At 35.5% G+C, this 13784-nt stretch overlaps 1 protein-coding gene and 1 long non-coding RNA gene across 4 annotated transcripts in view; both read right to left on the bottom strand.

Annotated features, from left to right (window-relative positions):
- Positions 1 to 838: 838 nt before the first annotated feature.
- LOC127864581 (uncharacterized) overlaps positions 839 to 13784 on the bottom strand; it is a 31962-nt gene continuing 19016 nt past the window's right edge. For 2 of the 3 annotated variants that reach the window (XM_052404321.1, XM_052404320.1), the window contains 2 exons: positions 12581 to 12736; positions 839 to 6128 (listed from right to left, as the gene is read on the bottom strand). In XM_052404321.1, the coding sequence (XP_052260281.1) occupies positions 6057 to 6128; positions 12581 to 12736 (228 nt within the window). In that variant the 3' untranslated portion in view covers positions 839 to 6056. Of the gene's footprint in view, positions 6129 to 11276; positions 11324 to 12580; positions 12737 to 13784 lie in introns of all 3 variants that reach the window. The other variant, XM_052404323.1, reaches the window with a different exon arrangement.
- LOC127864584 (uncharacterized) lies at positions 6151 to 11267 on the bottom strand. Its single transcript, XR_008042091.1, has 3 exons — positions 8520 to 11267; positions 7118 to 8351; positions 6151 to 6955 (listed from the first exon to the last, which is right to left on the bottom strand). It is a non-coding gene; the product is annotated as an uncharacterized LOC127864584 (long non-coding RNA).

The raw sequence follows: 13784 nt of genomic DNA, 5'->3' as shown, positions 1-13784 counted from the left end.
TGCGACGATCACTTTCTTGAGGTCTTCTCGGGTAGTTTAAAAGATCTTATAGCCATGTTAAATGGTTGTTTGTTTGTCAGATAAATCTGTGAGAAATATGACTGTCTGCAATATAATTCATTGCCTTGACGTAATTTCAAACGCATCTTCAGTATTGATAATTTAAAATCTACAAGTCTTCTCAAATCTAAAATGTCGAAGCCTCCAGCTAAACGCAGACGCGTAGAGCTAACGTTAGATTTATGTCTTGAATAATAACTCGTGTGTCCACAACACTCGTATTAGTGTCGTAATTCGTCAAAATTGTCTATGATGTTTGGCGCTTCCTATTGGTAACAAATAAAACTTAATTTATTCCGAGCTATTTATAGCGAACTCGAACACGACTCACTCGCCTATATGACAAATGTCAGGGTCGCATGTACATGTACGTAGATGTGAAAAGCAACACGCTCACTTTTGGATTTGTATTAGGTTACCATGTGAATGCAAACTTGTTTTCCTCTTTTGAATACTTGAACTATGAATTTACTATATATTATAATTATGTATAGTGAAGGTGTGTATATATGAAGTATAGCAAGAGCGCGCTTGACAAAAGTAAAACAGATTATCGTGCATCACAAACGTTATAACAAACGGTTAAACTTTAAATCTGTCTTTTTAATACCCATGTCGTTATAGCTCCTTGATTTTATTGATTAATATTATTTTATTGACTAGGGGTGCAACAATATGGAAGAACCAGTATTGCAATATATTGCGATACAATAAATCCCTATTGCGTTACGTATCGAATACAATTAAGACAGTCTAAAAAGAAATGGAACACTAAAAGTTTACATCTTGAACATGTTTTAATTGTTCGTCATCTTAAAAGCATTAAACAGTGAAAAGTTACTACACAAAATAACAGATAAATTACGACAATTTAAATAAGTTATTAACATGAACAAGCATAATACTCTTTACACTCAATAAATCTCATTACTATAATAATATGCATGTACGTAAAAGTGCCAGTTTTCAGACCAATAGGGCTGTAATTAAAATGCAATAGCCTACAGATAAGCATGTAATTACATTTCCATAGCCTATTATACAAGATTAAGCTTACATATATATGGATCTGGCACGAGTTGTCATATAATGCCATATTTTATTAAACTAGTTCAGGAAGTTTGTTAGTAAGCGAGCCTTTAGCGAGCTTACTAACGAATTTCCTGGACGAGTTTAATAAAATATGGTATGATATGACAACGAGTGTCAGATCTTTTTTATCACATGCTTTAAAGTCTCTATTACGCTCAAAATTAACGAAAATTTCGTAAAGTATTTCGTAAAATAAAGTTAACACCTAAACAATGTGTTCCTTATAGCAATAGCCGCAATTTCAACGCTGGATGTGGTATGATTACATAGATTTTTGTAGATACAAAATGCTCGATTTTATTTATTTGTGACCACAATTAATTCTTTTTTAATTTCCCGCGAATATATCTATTCATACGACACACGAACACCATGTACGTGTTCATGTGTCGTATGAATAGATATCATTGCGGGAAATTAAAATGAAAAAACAACGAGCTTTTTGTATCTATAAACATCTATTTTACCAGACCACATCTGGCGATCACAAAAGCTCACCATGAGCACATTGTGATCAGGTGTTTTAAAAAAAAAATTGGAGGGGGGGAGGTTGGGGGGGGGGGATTCTGGGTAGGGGCGTGGGGTATTGTTTGGGTGGAATCCATTGTGGTATTCAGGTAAGTGTGATTTTGTCAAAGTAATAATAAAATGTGATCATAAACAAAGAAGTTATGGCAATTTAAGCAAAATGTTCAATTATCTAAGTGTAAAAGGGGCCATAATTATTTAAAAATGCTTGATACAGTGGTCTGGTCTTGTTTATAGGTTGGGGTCATGTTTTTAAACAAGTATGCAAAATATAAAAGCAACATGTCAAAGGATATAGGAAATATTTGGGGTAGTACGCAAACTTTAACATAGATTTATCAATAATATGCATATTCTACGTATAACAGGGGCAATAATTATGACAAAATGCTTGATAGAGTTGTCTGCTCTTGTTTATAGGTTGGGTGATGTTTGTAAACAAGTATGCAAAATATGAAAGCAATATGTCAAGGGACAATGAAAATAAATGGGGTAGTACGAAAACTTTAACATTTGCTGCATATTCAAAGTGGAAAAGGAGCCATAATTATGACAAAATGCTTGATAGAGTTGTCTGCTCTTGTTTATAGGTTGGGGTCATGTTGGTAAAGAAGTATGCAAAAAATGAAAGCAATATGTCAAGGGGAAAATGAAAATACATGTAATTGGGGTAGTGCTAAAACTTTAACATTTGCACGCTAATGGCACGGAATGGAACCCCGATGCCGGGTGAGTAGGATAGCTCCACTATATATATTTCATATATAATAGTCGAGCTAAAAATTAACCACCATCAAAATAAGAAAGAAACTTTTCAAAAGGAGTATATTCTTAACTGTTTTTCCATATGCAAAACTGTGCTGGGTCCACTTTTCAGTCAGAATTTCAGTGCGGTATATCAACACAAGCTTAAGTTATTGAGCACAAATTTCAATGTTAGAAACCTTAAGTATGACAATGTGGAGTTCAGAAGAGTAAAAGTACTTCTTGAAACATACATTTGTACTATGTAGGCACATGGTTGTGACAAACTTGTGACAAATGTTTTTACAAAGTTTCATAAACATAGGACGATAAATGTGGACTCAAGAGTGTTAACAAGGTACATGTTGACATGTAAACAGATCACAAAAGCTGACCTCAAACACACATCTTACTCAAGTGCATAAAATAGTAAAAGTATTGCATTGTTTTTCATCAGATCACTTCTTTACAAAATCAAGCAAAATAACAAAAAGAGCCTTGTCACAGACAAAACAGCAAACCCCAACAAGGTTTTTGTTGTCCGAGTAAGAAAAAGATCCCCATTTCATTAACCTAGTTTAAGTACTTTTTAGTTATGCACAACACATTTTAAATTATATCTGTAACCATAGCAACCCACGATTTAGAACTAACCTCTTAGTGTGACCTTGACTTTTGAGGTAGGTTGTACAAGAATATGCAGTCTTCTCATGGTGGTGGTAAGTCATATTTAAATTGCGCCATGAGGAACAAAGAAACAGTGCAAAACAGCTGTTACGAGGCATAGTTTGAACTTCAACCTCTAAGTGTGACCTTGACCTTTGAGGTAGGGAGACAAGTGTAACATACAACACAATCATGCTAAACTTGTGACCAGTTATTTAAAAATTCATCGACACATGACAAAGTAAAAGAAGAGACAAAAACAATTAGGTCATAAAAGTACTCTGTCAAGAAAATATTGGTTAAGCTTGGTAAATACAGGACTGATAAGTCAAAACAAAAAAACGATTCATTAAGCAGTTGAAAAAATTATAATTACATAAACAAGAGGGCCAAGATGGCCCTAGTTCGCTCACCTGAGATGAGTCGGTTCATTCAATCTTTACTTAATGTCAAACATGACCTAGATATTGACCAGACAAACATCCTGGTCAAGTTTCATCATTATTGAACCAAAGCTCTGGCGTAGGGAGTGTTTTTGCTTTTGTAAGATTTGAAATGGTTACCTATATTTTGAGATGTCCCCCCAAACATCAAACATTAAACTTTGCTTACAAGGATTTTATATAATATAATAAAAATTTGGACAATCTAAGGGCAATAATTATGGCATTAATTATGTGATTTTGCTCATCATCAAACTTGACTAAGATCTTTCAGCAACTTTGATAAAGAATGCTTGAGAAATGTGAATAATAGAGTGTTTACAAACCAAATGTGGACGGACGGACAGCGGACAAAGACCAATCCTAAAACCTCACCTGAGCAATCAGGTGAGCTAAAAAGTGTGTTTCACCGATCTGAGCCATTTTCCAACTTGTTCCAAAAGAAATCAATGAAACCCATGTATTGACTAAGTGTCACGATGATTAGGCAAAAAATGTGACTTCTACAGTGTTCGATCACAAGGTTTCTCTCTATATAGTCACATAAGGAAAACTGCCCCACCACCCTGGCAGCCATGTTTATTAACCCATCGGGACCATTTGCAAACTCATCTGAGATATATATATAAAACAAATCTATTCACCAAGTTTCATGATGATTGGGCAAAAAATGTGACTTCTAGAGTGTTCACAAGCTTTTTTTTACTATATAAATATAAGAAAACTTCCCCCCCCCCCCGGCAGCCATGTTATTCAACTGACCGGAACCATTTTCCAACTCTACTCTTGTATCAAGGAAACAAATGTTCTGACCAAATTTCATGAAAATTGGGCCAAAACTGTAACTTCTAGAGTGTTGACATGTTTTCACTATATACATATAGAGAAAAATGCCCCGCCCACTGGCGGCCATGTTTTTCACCGATTGAGACCATTTTCGAACTCGTCCGACATATCAATAAAACCAATGTTTTGACCAATTTTCATGATGATTGGGCAAAAATTGTGACTTCCAGAGTGTTAACAAGGTTTCTCTATAGCCAAATAAGGAAAACTGCCCACCCACTGGCGGCCATGTTTTTCAACGGACCGGAACCACTTTTGAACTCAACCAACATATCATTAAGACAAACATTTTGACAAAGTTACATGAAGATTGGGCATGAAATGTGACTTCTACAGTGTTTACAAGTTTTTTCTTTTTTTTGACCTAGTGACCTAGTTTTTGACCCGGCACTACCCAGTTTCGAACTCAACCAAGATTTCATTTGGACGATGCTTCTGACCAAGTTTCATGAAGATCGGACAATAAATGTGGCCTCTAGAGTGTTTACGAACAAATGTTAACGGATGGACGGAAGGACGGACATACGACAGACAAAGACCGGTCACAAAAGCTCACCTGAGCAATCAGGTGAGCTAAACAAATTGCATTACAAATAACACATAATATAAACATTAAAGATTTGAGTACAGTAACACAGACAAGTTATATGTATAATGCAGTGGAGCTAATTTCTATAATTCACATGGAACAATTTGCACCATGAATTCATGTATATCTGAATGAATAATATTGTGCACAGCAAAAAAAGAAAGACTATTTTTATCAAAAATATAAATATCTTGAGCGCAATGAAAAAGTTAAGTGTACACATAATTTAAAACAATCTTAATTTAAGCACAACCACTGTCATTCTAATGTTTCACCCAGGCAAACCTAGTTCCCAAAATACAGCTTCACCAAAAGAGGCCATGTATATTACCTTACCTTTATACGAACTTACACTTGCCAAAATTTTCATAATTGATTGCACAAACACATTAGAATTAATTTTCTTTGTAATCCTTACTGACTATAGGTTAACATTGAATAAAGATAAAACATTTAAAGCAGAGTTTATTTTAAACGTTACACTGGGAGCTTTGGTTTGCATTTCATTTTTTTGCAGTTATTAAATGCAAACCACTTATTAGAGAGCAGACATTAGTTTGTTAAATTAGGATAATCCAAGGGCCATAATTATAAAAGCGCATTAAGTGATTAGGCTGGTTATCAAGCATGGTCAAGATATTATTACTATAAACATTGTCACCAAATTTATGGATAATTCCATAAAAACTGTCTGAGTTAGGGAGCGGACAGAGTGGACAAGGTTTTCTTTGCACATTTTTATAATTCAAGGGCCATAATTCTAACATTCTTCATGAGATCTGTCTGGAAATCAAACTTAGCCCAGAGATCATGCCCACAAACATAATCACCAAATTAAACCATAATCCAATTAAAACTTTTTGAAATATTGAGCCACCATCATGTACCTGGACACCACTTGCCCATCCACTCCCCAACACAAGTGTTCCCTTAGTATGCCATGTTATTAAAACAGGAAAATAAAAATGATATTTGTATTCTTTGAATATAGAAAAAAAGCAACTCATAAGAATCACAATTAATGAGTTCCATCGTTCTCATTTTGTTCACAAGACGTCTAATGGTAGTGTCCTACATGTAGGCGAGTATCATATGACGAGGCACTCCATGTCGTCATAGTGACTGGTGAGCACAGTGGTGGCAATGTGGCTAGGACTCTCCTGAAAATACAACAGTCTCAAGCATTGAAACAGGGCAAAAAATTAACACATATTGATTTATCTATATAATCTTACAGTTAAGAAGTTGTAGCAGACACATAAGTACTAACCCTAAATGCATTAAAATCTCTAAGAATAGCATCAAGAAAAGAGAGCATAATACAAATACAGTAGACTCTGCCAATACCGGACTCCCTGAATACCGGAACTCTCCCGATTCCGAACGGTCGGGTCAGTCCCGTATTTTCTCCTTCTATTTCTTTGTTAAAAAAATGTTGAATAAACCGAACTCTCTCAAAACCGGAAACCGAACGGATATCTCTGTGAATTTGGTCATTTTCAATGTAAAATAAATTCTCAAGATGCCCGAGGCGCGAAAATTACAATACCTAGTCAGCACAGCGCGTGCGGTGTCACACATTTTGCTCGCGCAATTATCGATAATCTTATTAAACATACCATTAAGGTGTCAAGTAGATACAGCGCTAAGGAAGTCTGATTAAACAAGGGACAAAATTGTCACAAAACCAGGTTTTCATTGTGAAAAAAAAATCTGATAAAGGGAGAAAACTCAAACTGAACTTTTGAAATGACCAAAAAAAATTAACCCCCTTTGTAAGTTTTTTTTTTTTTTTAAATCTATTTTTAGTCGTGGCGACCTTGACATTGGAGATATTGACGTGATTCTTTCGTGGGACACACCGTCCCATGATGGTGAACAAATGTGCCAAATGATTTTAAAATCTCACAATGAATGACATAGTTATGGCCAGGACAAGCTCATTTATGGCCATTTTTGACCTTTGAACTCAAAGTGTGACCTTGACCTTGGAGATATCGACGCAATTATTTCGCGCGACACACCGTCCAATGATGGTGAACAAATGTGCCAAATGATTTTAAAATCTGACGATGAACGACATAGTTATGGCTCGGACAAGCTCATTTATGGCCATTTTTGACCTTTGAACTCAAAGTGTGACCTTGACCTTGGAGATATCGACGTAATTATTTCGCGCGACACACCGTCCAATGATGGTGAACAAATGTGCCAAATGATTTTAAAATCTGACAATGAACGACATAGTTATGGCCCGGACAAGCTTATTCCGCCAGCCCGCCAGCCCGCCAGCCAGCCAGCCAGCCAGCCCGCCAGCCAACCCGCCCGCATTCGCCAATCTAATAACCAGTTTTTTCCTTCGGAAAACCTGGTTAATAATGTAAAACAAACTGTGAATCTCTATAATAGACGTGCGGTAACACCATAAACTGATTGACTTCATCGTTTTATTAAGCTTATGATTAACAATTTAATTACAAAATTAATGCATGCCGTTGCAACGATCACTTTTTTTGTGATCTTCTCAGGTAGTTTAACAGATCTAATAGCCATGTTTTTAACGCTTAAATGGTTGTTTGTTTGTATGTCAGATAAAACTGTGAGAAATATGACCGTTAAATATCCATCCATCTGTCTGCAAATTCATTCATTGCCTTTTTTAAATTTCAAACGCATCTTCAGCATTAATAGTCTCAAATCTACAAGTCTTCACAAATCGTTCTTTGAGGTCTAATTAATTCAGAGCTTTTTATAGCGAACTCGAACTCTACTCACTCGCCTATATGACAAATGTCACGTATGTACATGGATAAAGCACCACAAAAACTTTGGGATTAATCAAAACAAGTCCGTATGGAATGGTTTTTCTATTAATCAAATAAAAACACATTTTGTGAAGAATGCTTTAAACATAAACCTTACATGAGTACAGTTATCACATGGTACATGTAAATGTATATGGTATGTTTTATTATTATATGATTTTGTACACAATGCATACAATGTATATTTCTGCAATATGCATACTCTTGGTAAACCGACATTCTCTGAAAACCGGACGATCAGGCCGGTCCCCAGACCGTCCGGTTTACAGAGAGTCTACTGTAGTAAATGTATACTTTTTTGTGGACTGCACAGACTAATCTGTGACATTACTTTACGCACATGCATGAAACCCTGTTTTCCCAGAGTTAGGCTCATATAATGATGATAACATGGAGAACATTAGTTTATGATGATAACATTGAGAACATTAGTTTATGATGATAACATGGAGAACATTAGTTTATGATGATAACATGGAGAACATTAGTTTATGATGATAACATGGAGAACATTAGTTTATGATGATAACATGGAGAACATTAGTTTATGATGATAACCTGGAGAACATTAGTTTATGATGATAACATGGAGAACATTAGTTGCTGATGATAACATGGAGAACATTAGTTTATGATGGTAACATGGAGAACATTAGTTTATGATGATAACATGGAGAACATTAGTTGCTGATGATAATATGGAGAACATTAGTTTATGATGGTAACATGGAGAACATTAGTTTATGATGATAACATGGAGAACATTAGTTGCTGATGATGACATGGATAATATTAGTTTCTGACGATAACATGGAGTTCATTAGCTTATGATGATAACATGGAGAGCATTAGTTTCTGATGATAACATGGAGAACATTCTTTTAATGATGATAACATGGGAAACATTCTTTAATGATGATAACATGGAGAACATTTATTTATGATGATAACAAGGAGAACCTTAGTTCATTATGATAACACGGAGAACATTCATTTATGATGATAACATGCAGAACATTCTTTTATGATGATAACATGGAGAACATTCATTTATGATAACACGGAGAACATTCGTTCATTATGATAACACGGAGAACATTCATTTACGATGATAACATGGAGAACATTCTTTTTATGATGATAACACGGAGAACATCTTAATTATGACTTATTTCATAGCAAACAACAACTTCTTCTGTAGAAAAACCTGACAAAAACTTTGCCCACTATCCATATACCTTGTTTCATCAACTAAGCAAAATAAGCAATTTTTGAGTAATCACAGCATAAATACTTTAGCTTTCAAATATTGCTGTAGCCAAAGAAACTACTTTTTTATATGAGGAAAAAAACTGAAGACCAAGTTTTATAAGCATATCAAATTTCCCATTTTGCAATCTATCCACAAACCAAGTTTTATTAAGTCCTATTGAATTATCACAAGATCCAGATTATTTCTAAAGACAGATGGAGAGTCCATAGGGAAGACAGATGGAGAGTCCATAGGGAAGACAAATGGAGAGTCCATAGGGTAAACCTCTAAGTCCCCTATTGTGAAAATGGGAAGAGGTCTTTAAATATGGGAATGGAAAGGTCTTTGGAAAAACAAGACTTTTGCCAAGCATATAAGTCCCCTACCGGTGAAACTCTACCATTTTCAGCAATATTTCTAGTCTATTTGTTGCCATAGCAACCATAATTCTTGACGTAGGAACAAAATGAAATGATGTGCCTAATCTCCATATTGCCATCTATCCATGTTTCAAGTTTCATGAAAAAATATCAAGAACTTCTAAAGTTATCGCAGGATCCACCATTTTCAGCAATATTTCTAGTCTATTTGCTGCCATAGCTACCAGAATTATTGACGTAGGAAGAAAATAAAATTACATGCATAATCTCCATATTGCCATCTGTACATGTTTCAAGTTTCATAAAAAAACAAGGGCTGTTTGTAAAACATGCATGTCCCCCCATATGGGCTCTCAGTTGTAGTAACAGCCATTTGGTAAAAATGTTTTTTGTCACTGTGACCTTTACCTTTGACCTAATGACCTGAAAATCAATAGGGGTCATCAGCCAGTCATGATCAATGTACCTATCAAGTTTCATGATCCTTGGCATAAGCGTTCTTGAGTTATCATCCGGAAACCATTTTACTATTTCGGGTCACAGTGACCTTGACCTTTGACCGAGTGACCTCAAAATCAATAGGGGTCATCTGCGAGTCTTGATCAATCTACCTATCAAGTTTCATGATCCTAGGCATAAGCATTCTTGAGTTATCATACAGAAAGCATTTTACAATTTCAGGTCACCATGACCTTGACCTTTGACCTAGTGACCTGAAAATCAATAGGGGTCATCTGCGAGTCAAGGTCAATCTACCTATCAAGTTTCATGATCCTAGGCATAAGCGTTCTTGAGTTATCATCCGGAAACCATTTTACTATTTCAGGTCACCGTGACCTTGACCTTTGACCTAGTGACCAGAAAATCAATAGGGGGCATCTGCGAGTCATGATCAATCTACCTATAAAGTTTCATGATCCTAGGCATAAGCGTTCTTGAGTTATCATCCGGAAACCATTTTACTATTTCGGGTCACCGTGACCTTGACCTTTGACCTAGTGACCTCAAAATCAATAGGGGTCATCTGCGAGTCATGATCAATCTACCTATCAAGTTTCATGATCCTAGGCATAAGGGTTCTTGAGTTATCATCTGGAAACCATTTTACTATTTCGGGTCACCGTGACCTTGACCTCTGACCTAGTGACCTGAAAATCAATAGGGGTCATCTGCGAGTCATGATCAATCTACCTATCAAGTTTCATGATCCTAGGCATAAGCGTTCTTGAATTATCATCCGGAAACCATTTTACTATTTCGGGTCACAGTGACCTTGACCTTTGAACTAGTGACCTCAAAATCAATAGGGGTCATCTGTGAGTCATGATCAATGTACCTATGAAGTTTCATGATCCTAGGCCTAAGCGTTCTTGAGTTATCATCCGGAAACCACCTGGTGGACGGACCGACCGACCGACAGACCGACCGACCGACATGTGCAAAGCAATATACCCCCTCTTCTTCGAAGGGGGGCATAATAAATATGAAGAACTTTTTATGTTATCGCAGGATCCAGAAAAGTGTAACAGACTGACAGACTCACAGACTGACGCACAGAGCGTAAACCATAAGTCCCCTCAGGTTTCACCGGTAGAGGACAGTATTGCATTTTACAAGGTTCATTTGGTGATTATATTTTTCAATATAGATTTACCTTCCATGTTGGAAAGTGTGCAATCAAACTTAGTACAAGGCCGGTGCAGTACATTTGATGGGTAAACATTTGGCGGAAAACCAAATGATATGCGTTAATAATTGCATTGTACATGCATGTAAACCATGTTGAGGCAGAAAAATATTTAGACCAAAGCAGCTGCTAAAAGCTACATCTTTATGCAAATAACCTCTTACAATGTTCATATCAATGTAGTTTCCTTGTCCTTATTGCTTTCTAAATCCTGAAAAAAACATAATGTTAATGATATTGAACTTTACATTAAATTAAGAGCTACTTTTGACAATTAAGAAATAACATTTCTGCAAAATGTATATTGAACATGTCAATTTATAATTAATAATGATACAAAAATATAATAAACATAACCAAATAGTATTGTATATGAACATGCAAATCATACATTCATCTATAAATAATTCATGCAAATTGTACAAATCCTCATTTAATTTAAAATCCTGAACGCAATTAACTGACACTGGTACTTCAATAATGTATCCTTTAATTAGGGAATAGTGTCCAACAAATAGATGGTGTTATATCACAAACTGATTTATATAATGTATTGTTACAATAACCAGTGATCTTAACCTATTACCAGTTCACATCAAAAGATTGTGAAGATATCTTGCGGAAACACAATGTTCCACAAAACCATTGAACAGCCTATCGACTGACAGACAGATATATTCAATGCTCAGGGTTATATTTTTACCAGAACATTTAACAAAACCAGCCTAATTTTTAAAGGTTTATTAAAAATAAACATTAATTTCCTTCCTAGTTTTAGAAATCATTCCGTACTTCAAAACATTTCAAACAAGCGATGTGTTTGTGAAACACTATGTCCCCATATATTTAACCTTTGACCTTTCACCACTCAAAATGTGCAGCTCCATGAGATACACATGCATGCCAAATATCAAGTTGCTATCTTCAATATTGCAAAAGTGAACATTAAATTAGCAGTTTTGATCCATATATTTGACCTTTGACCTTAAAAGATGACCTTAACTGCTTATCTTTTAATGTAAATTGATTAAGTTGTGAATTACAGCACAATAACAGCAAAATACAAAAAGACTTGTTGCTTCTCAAAGGAAGTAATCTTATTTAGTGAATACCTAGTTTGCTTGCATCGAAAGACTTAATCTTATTGAAAAACTCTCGAGTTTATTTTCTGGGTAGATTTTAAATCTTATTTTGTGACATATATATAGCCTAATTTATTTATTTTTTAAAGTAATAGTGAATCAATGGTCTTCGTTGAGACCTTACACAGGGCTCCCATTGGATCAAAAAAATTTGTAGACAAATTTAAACTTTTATGCCAAATTCTTAATATTTTGGATAGTTTATTAGCAATAAGAATAAAAACATTGAAACCAAATGGAAAAAATTAAGCCAAATTTATAGCCATTGGCCAATATGGCGAATGACAGAGAAAGCCCTGAGTGAGACTCCTCATGGTGCGTCTTACCGGTGAAAAGCAGCATGGCAGCCAACAGACGAGCAGGGCGTGGCCAAGCCTGACCCGCCCCAGACACACCGGCAGCAGGTACTTGATAGCTGTCACAAGTAGTGGTATGTAGCCCAGGTTACAACACACTATGGAGAGCCCATACAGTGCCACGTACTGTAATCAGTTAGTCAGTATGCAGGATTTCAGATATGGTCAAATGGTGGAAGAAACTGGACCCCATCATTTTCCAAAGTGAATATGAGCCTTGCTTTGGGAAAATAAGGCTTAATGCATGTGCATAAACGTCATCCCAGATTTGCCAATGCAGTCAGCACAGGATAATCAGGGACAACACTTTCCACCGAAACTGATTTTCACTTAACAGAGACTTCCCTTTGTAGTGTCATCACATGTGCAGTCTGTACAGGCTTATCAGGGTAGGACACTACAAGCCTACACTGGATTTTTGATAAGAAGAGATTTCCCTTTACCCAAAAATTCCATAAAAGCAGAAAGTATCGTCCCTGAATAACCTGAGCTAACAGCATAGACTAATCTAGGAAGACACTTTAAAGGGGCCTTTTCACATTTTGGTAAATTGACCAAATTTAACAAAATTGCTTAAGATTCGCAAATTTATGTTGTAGTTATATTTGTGAGGAAACAGTTATACTGAACATTAACCATGCTATAAAATATCGATTACGTGCATCTTTTGACTAATTAAAAACTTGAAAATTATAAAGCGTTGCAATGCGAAATGATTAATTAATTTGGAGAGTTCTGTTGTTGTCATTTTTTTTGATGATACTACGAGGATTGCTTATATAAAGTATAAAATACATTGCTCATGGTATGAGCACGGATGGCCGAGTGGTCTAAGTGGAAGACTTTTTACTTCAGGGTTCCAGGGGTCAGTAGTTTGAGCCCCGTTGAGGGTTACTTTTTTTTCTTTCTTTCATGTTATTCTTGTTTTTTTACTGAAGCTTTTTAGATCCAATGTTTACATTTATCAATATAAATCATTTAATGACAAACTTCAATACGTGCCAAAATCTGTGAAAAGGCCCTTTCAAGCACATGCATTAAGCCCTGTTTTTCTATAGCAAGGCCCATATTCTTTTTTCATATTTATGGCATATTCTAGAATCTGAAAGGAAGTTTAAGCTTCAAATAGGATTATGATGCATCATGATTATTGTTTATGAAATTAAGGAAAAAC

The sequence above is a fragment of the Dreissena polymorpha genome, chromosome 1 (assembly GCF_020536995.1).
Source record: "Dreissena polymorpha isolate Duluth1 chromosome 1, UMN_Dpol_1.0, whole genome shotgun sequence".
Taxonomy (NCBI): Eukaryota; Metazoa; Mollusca; class Bivalvia; order Myida; family Dreissenidae; genus Dreissena; species Dreissena polymorpha.
This window is presented reverse-complemented; position numbering and strand designations above follow the sequence as displayed.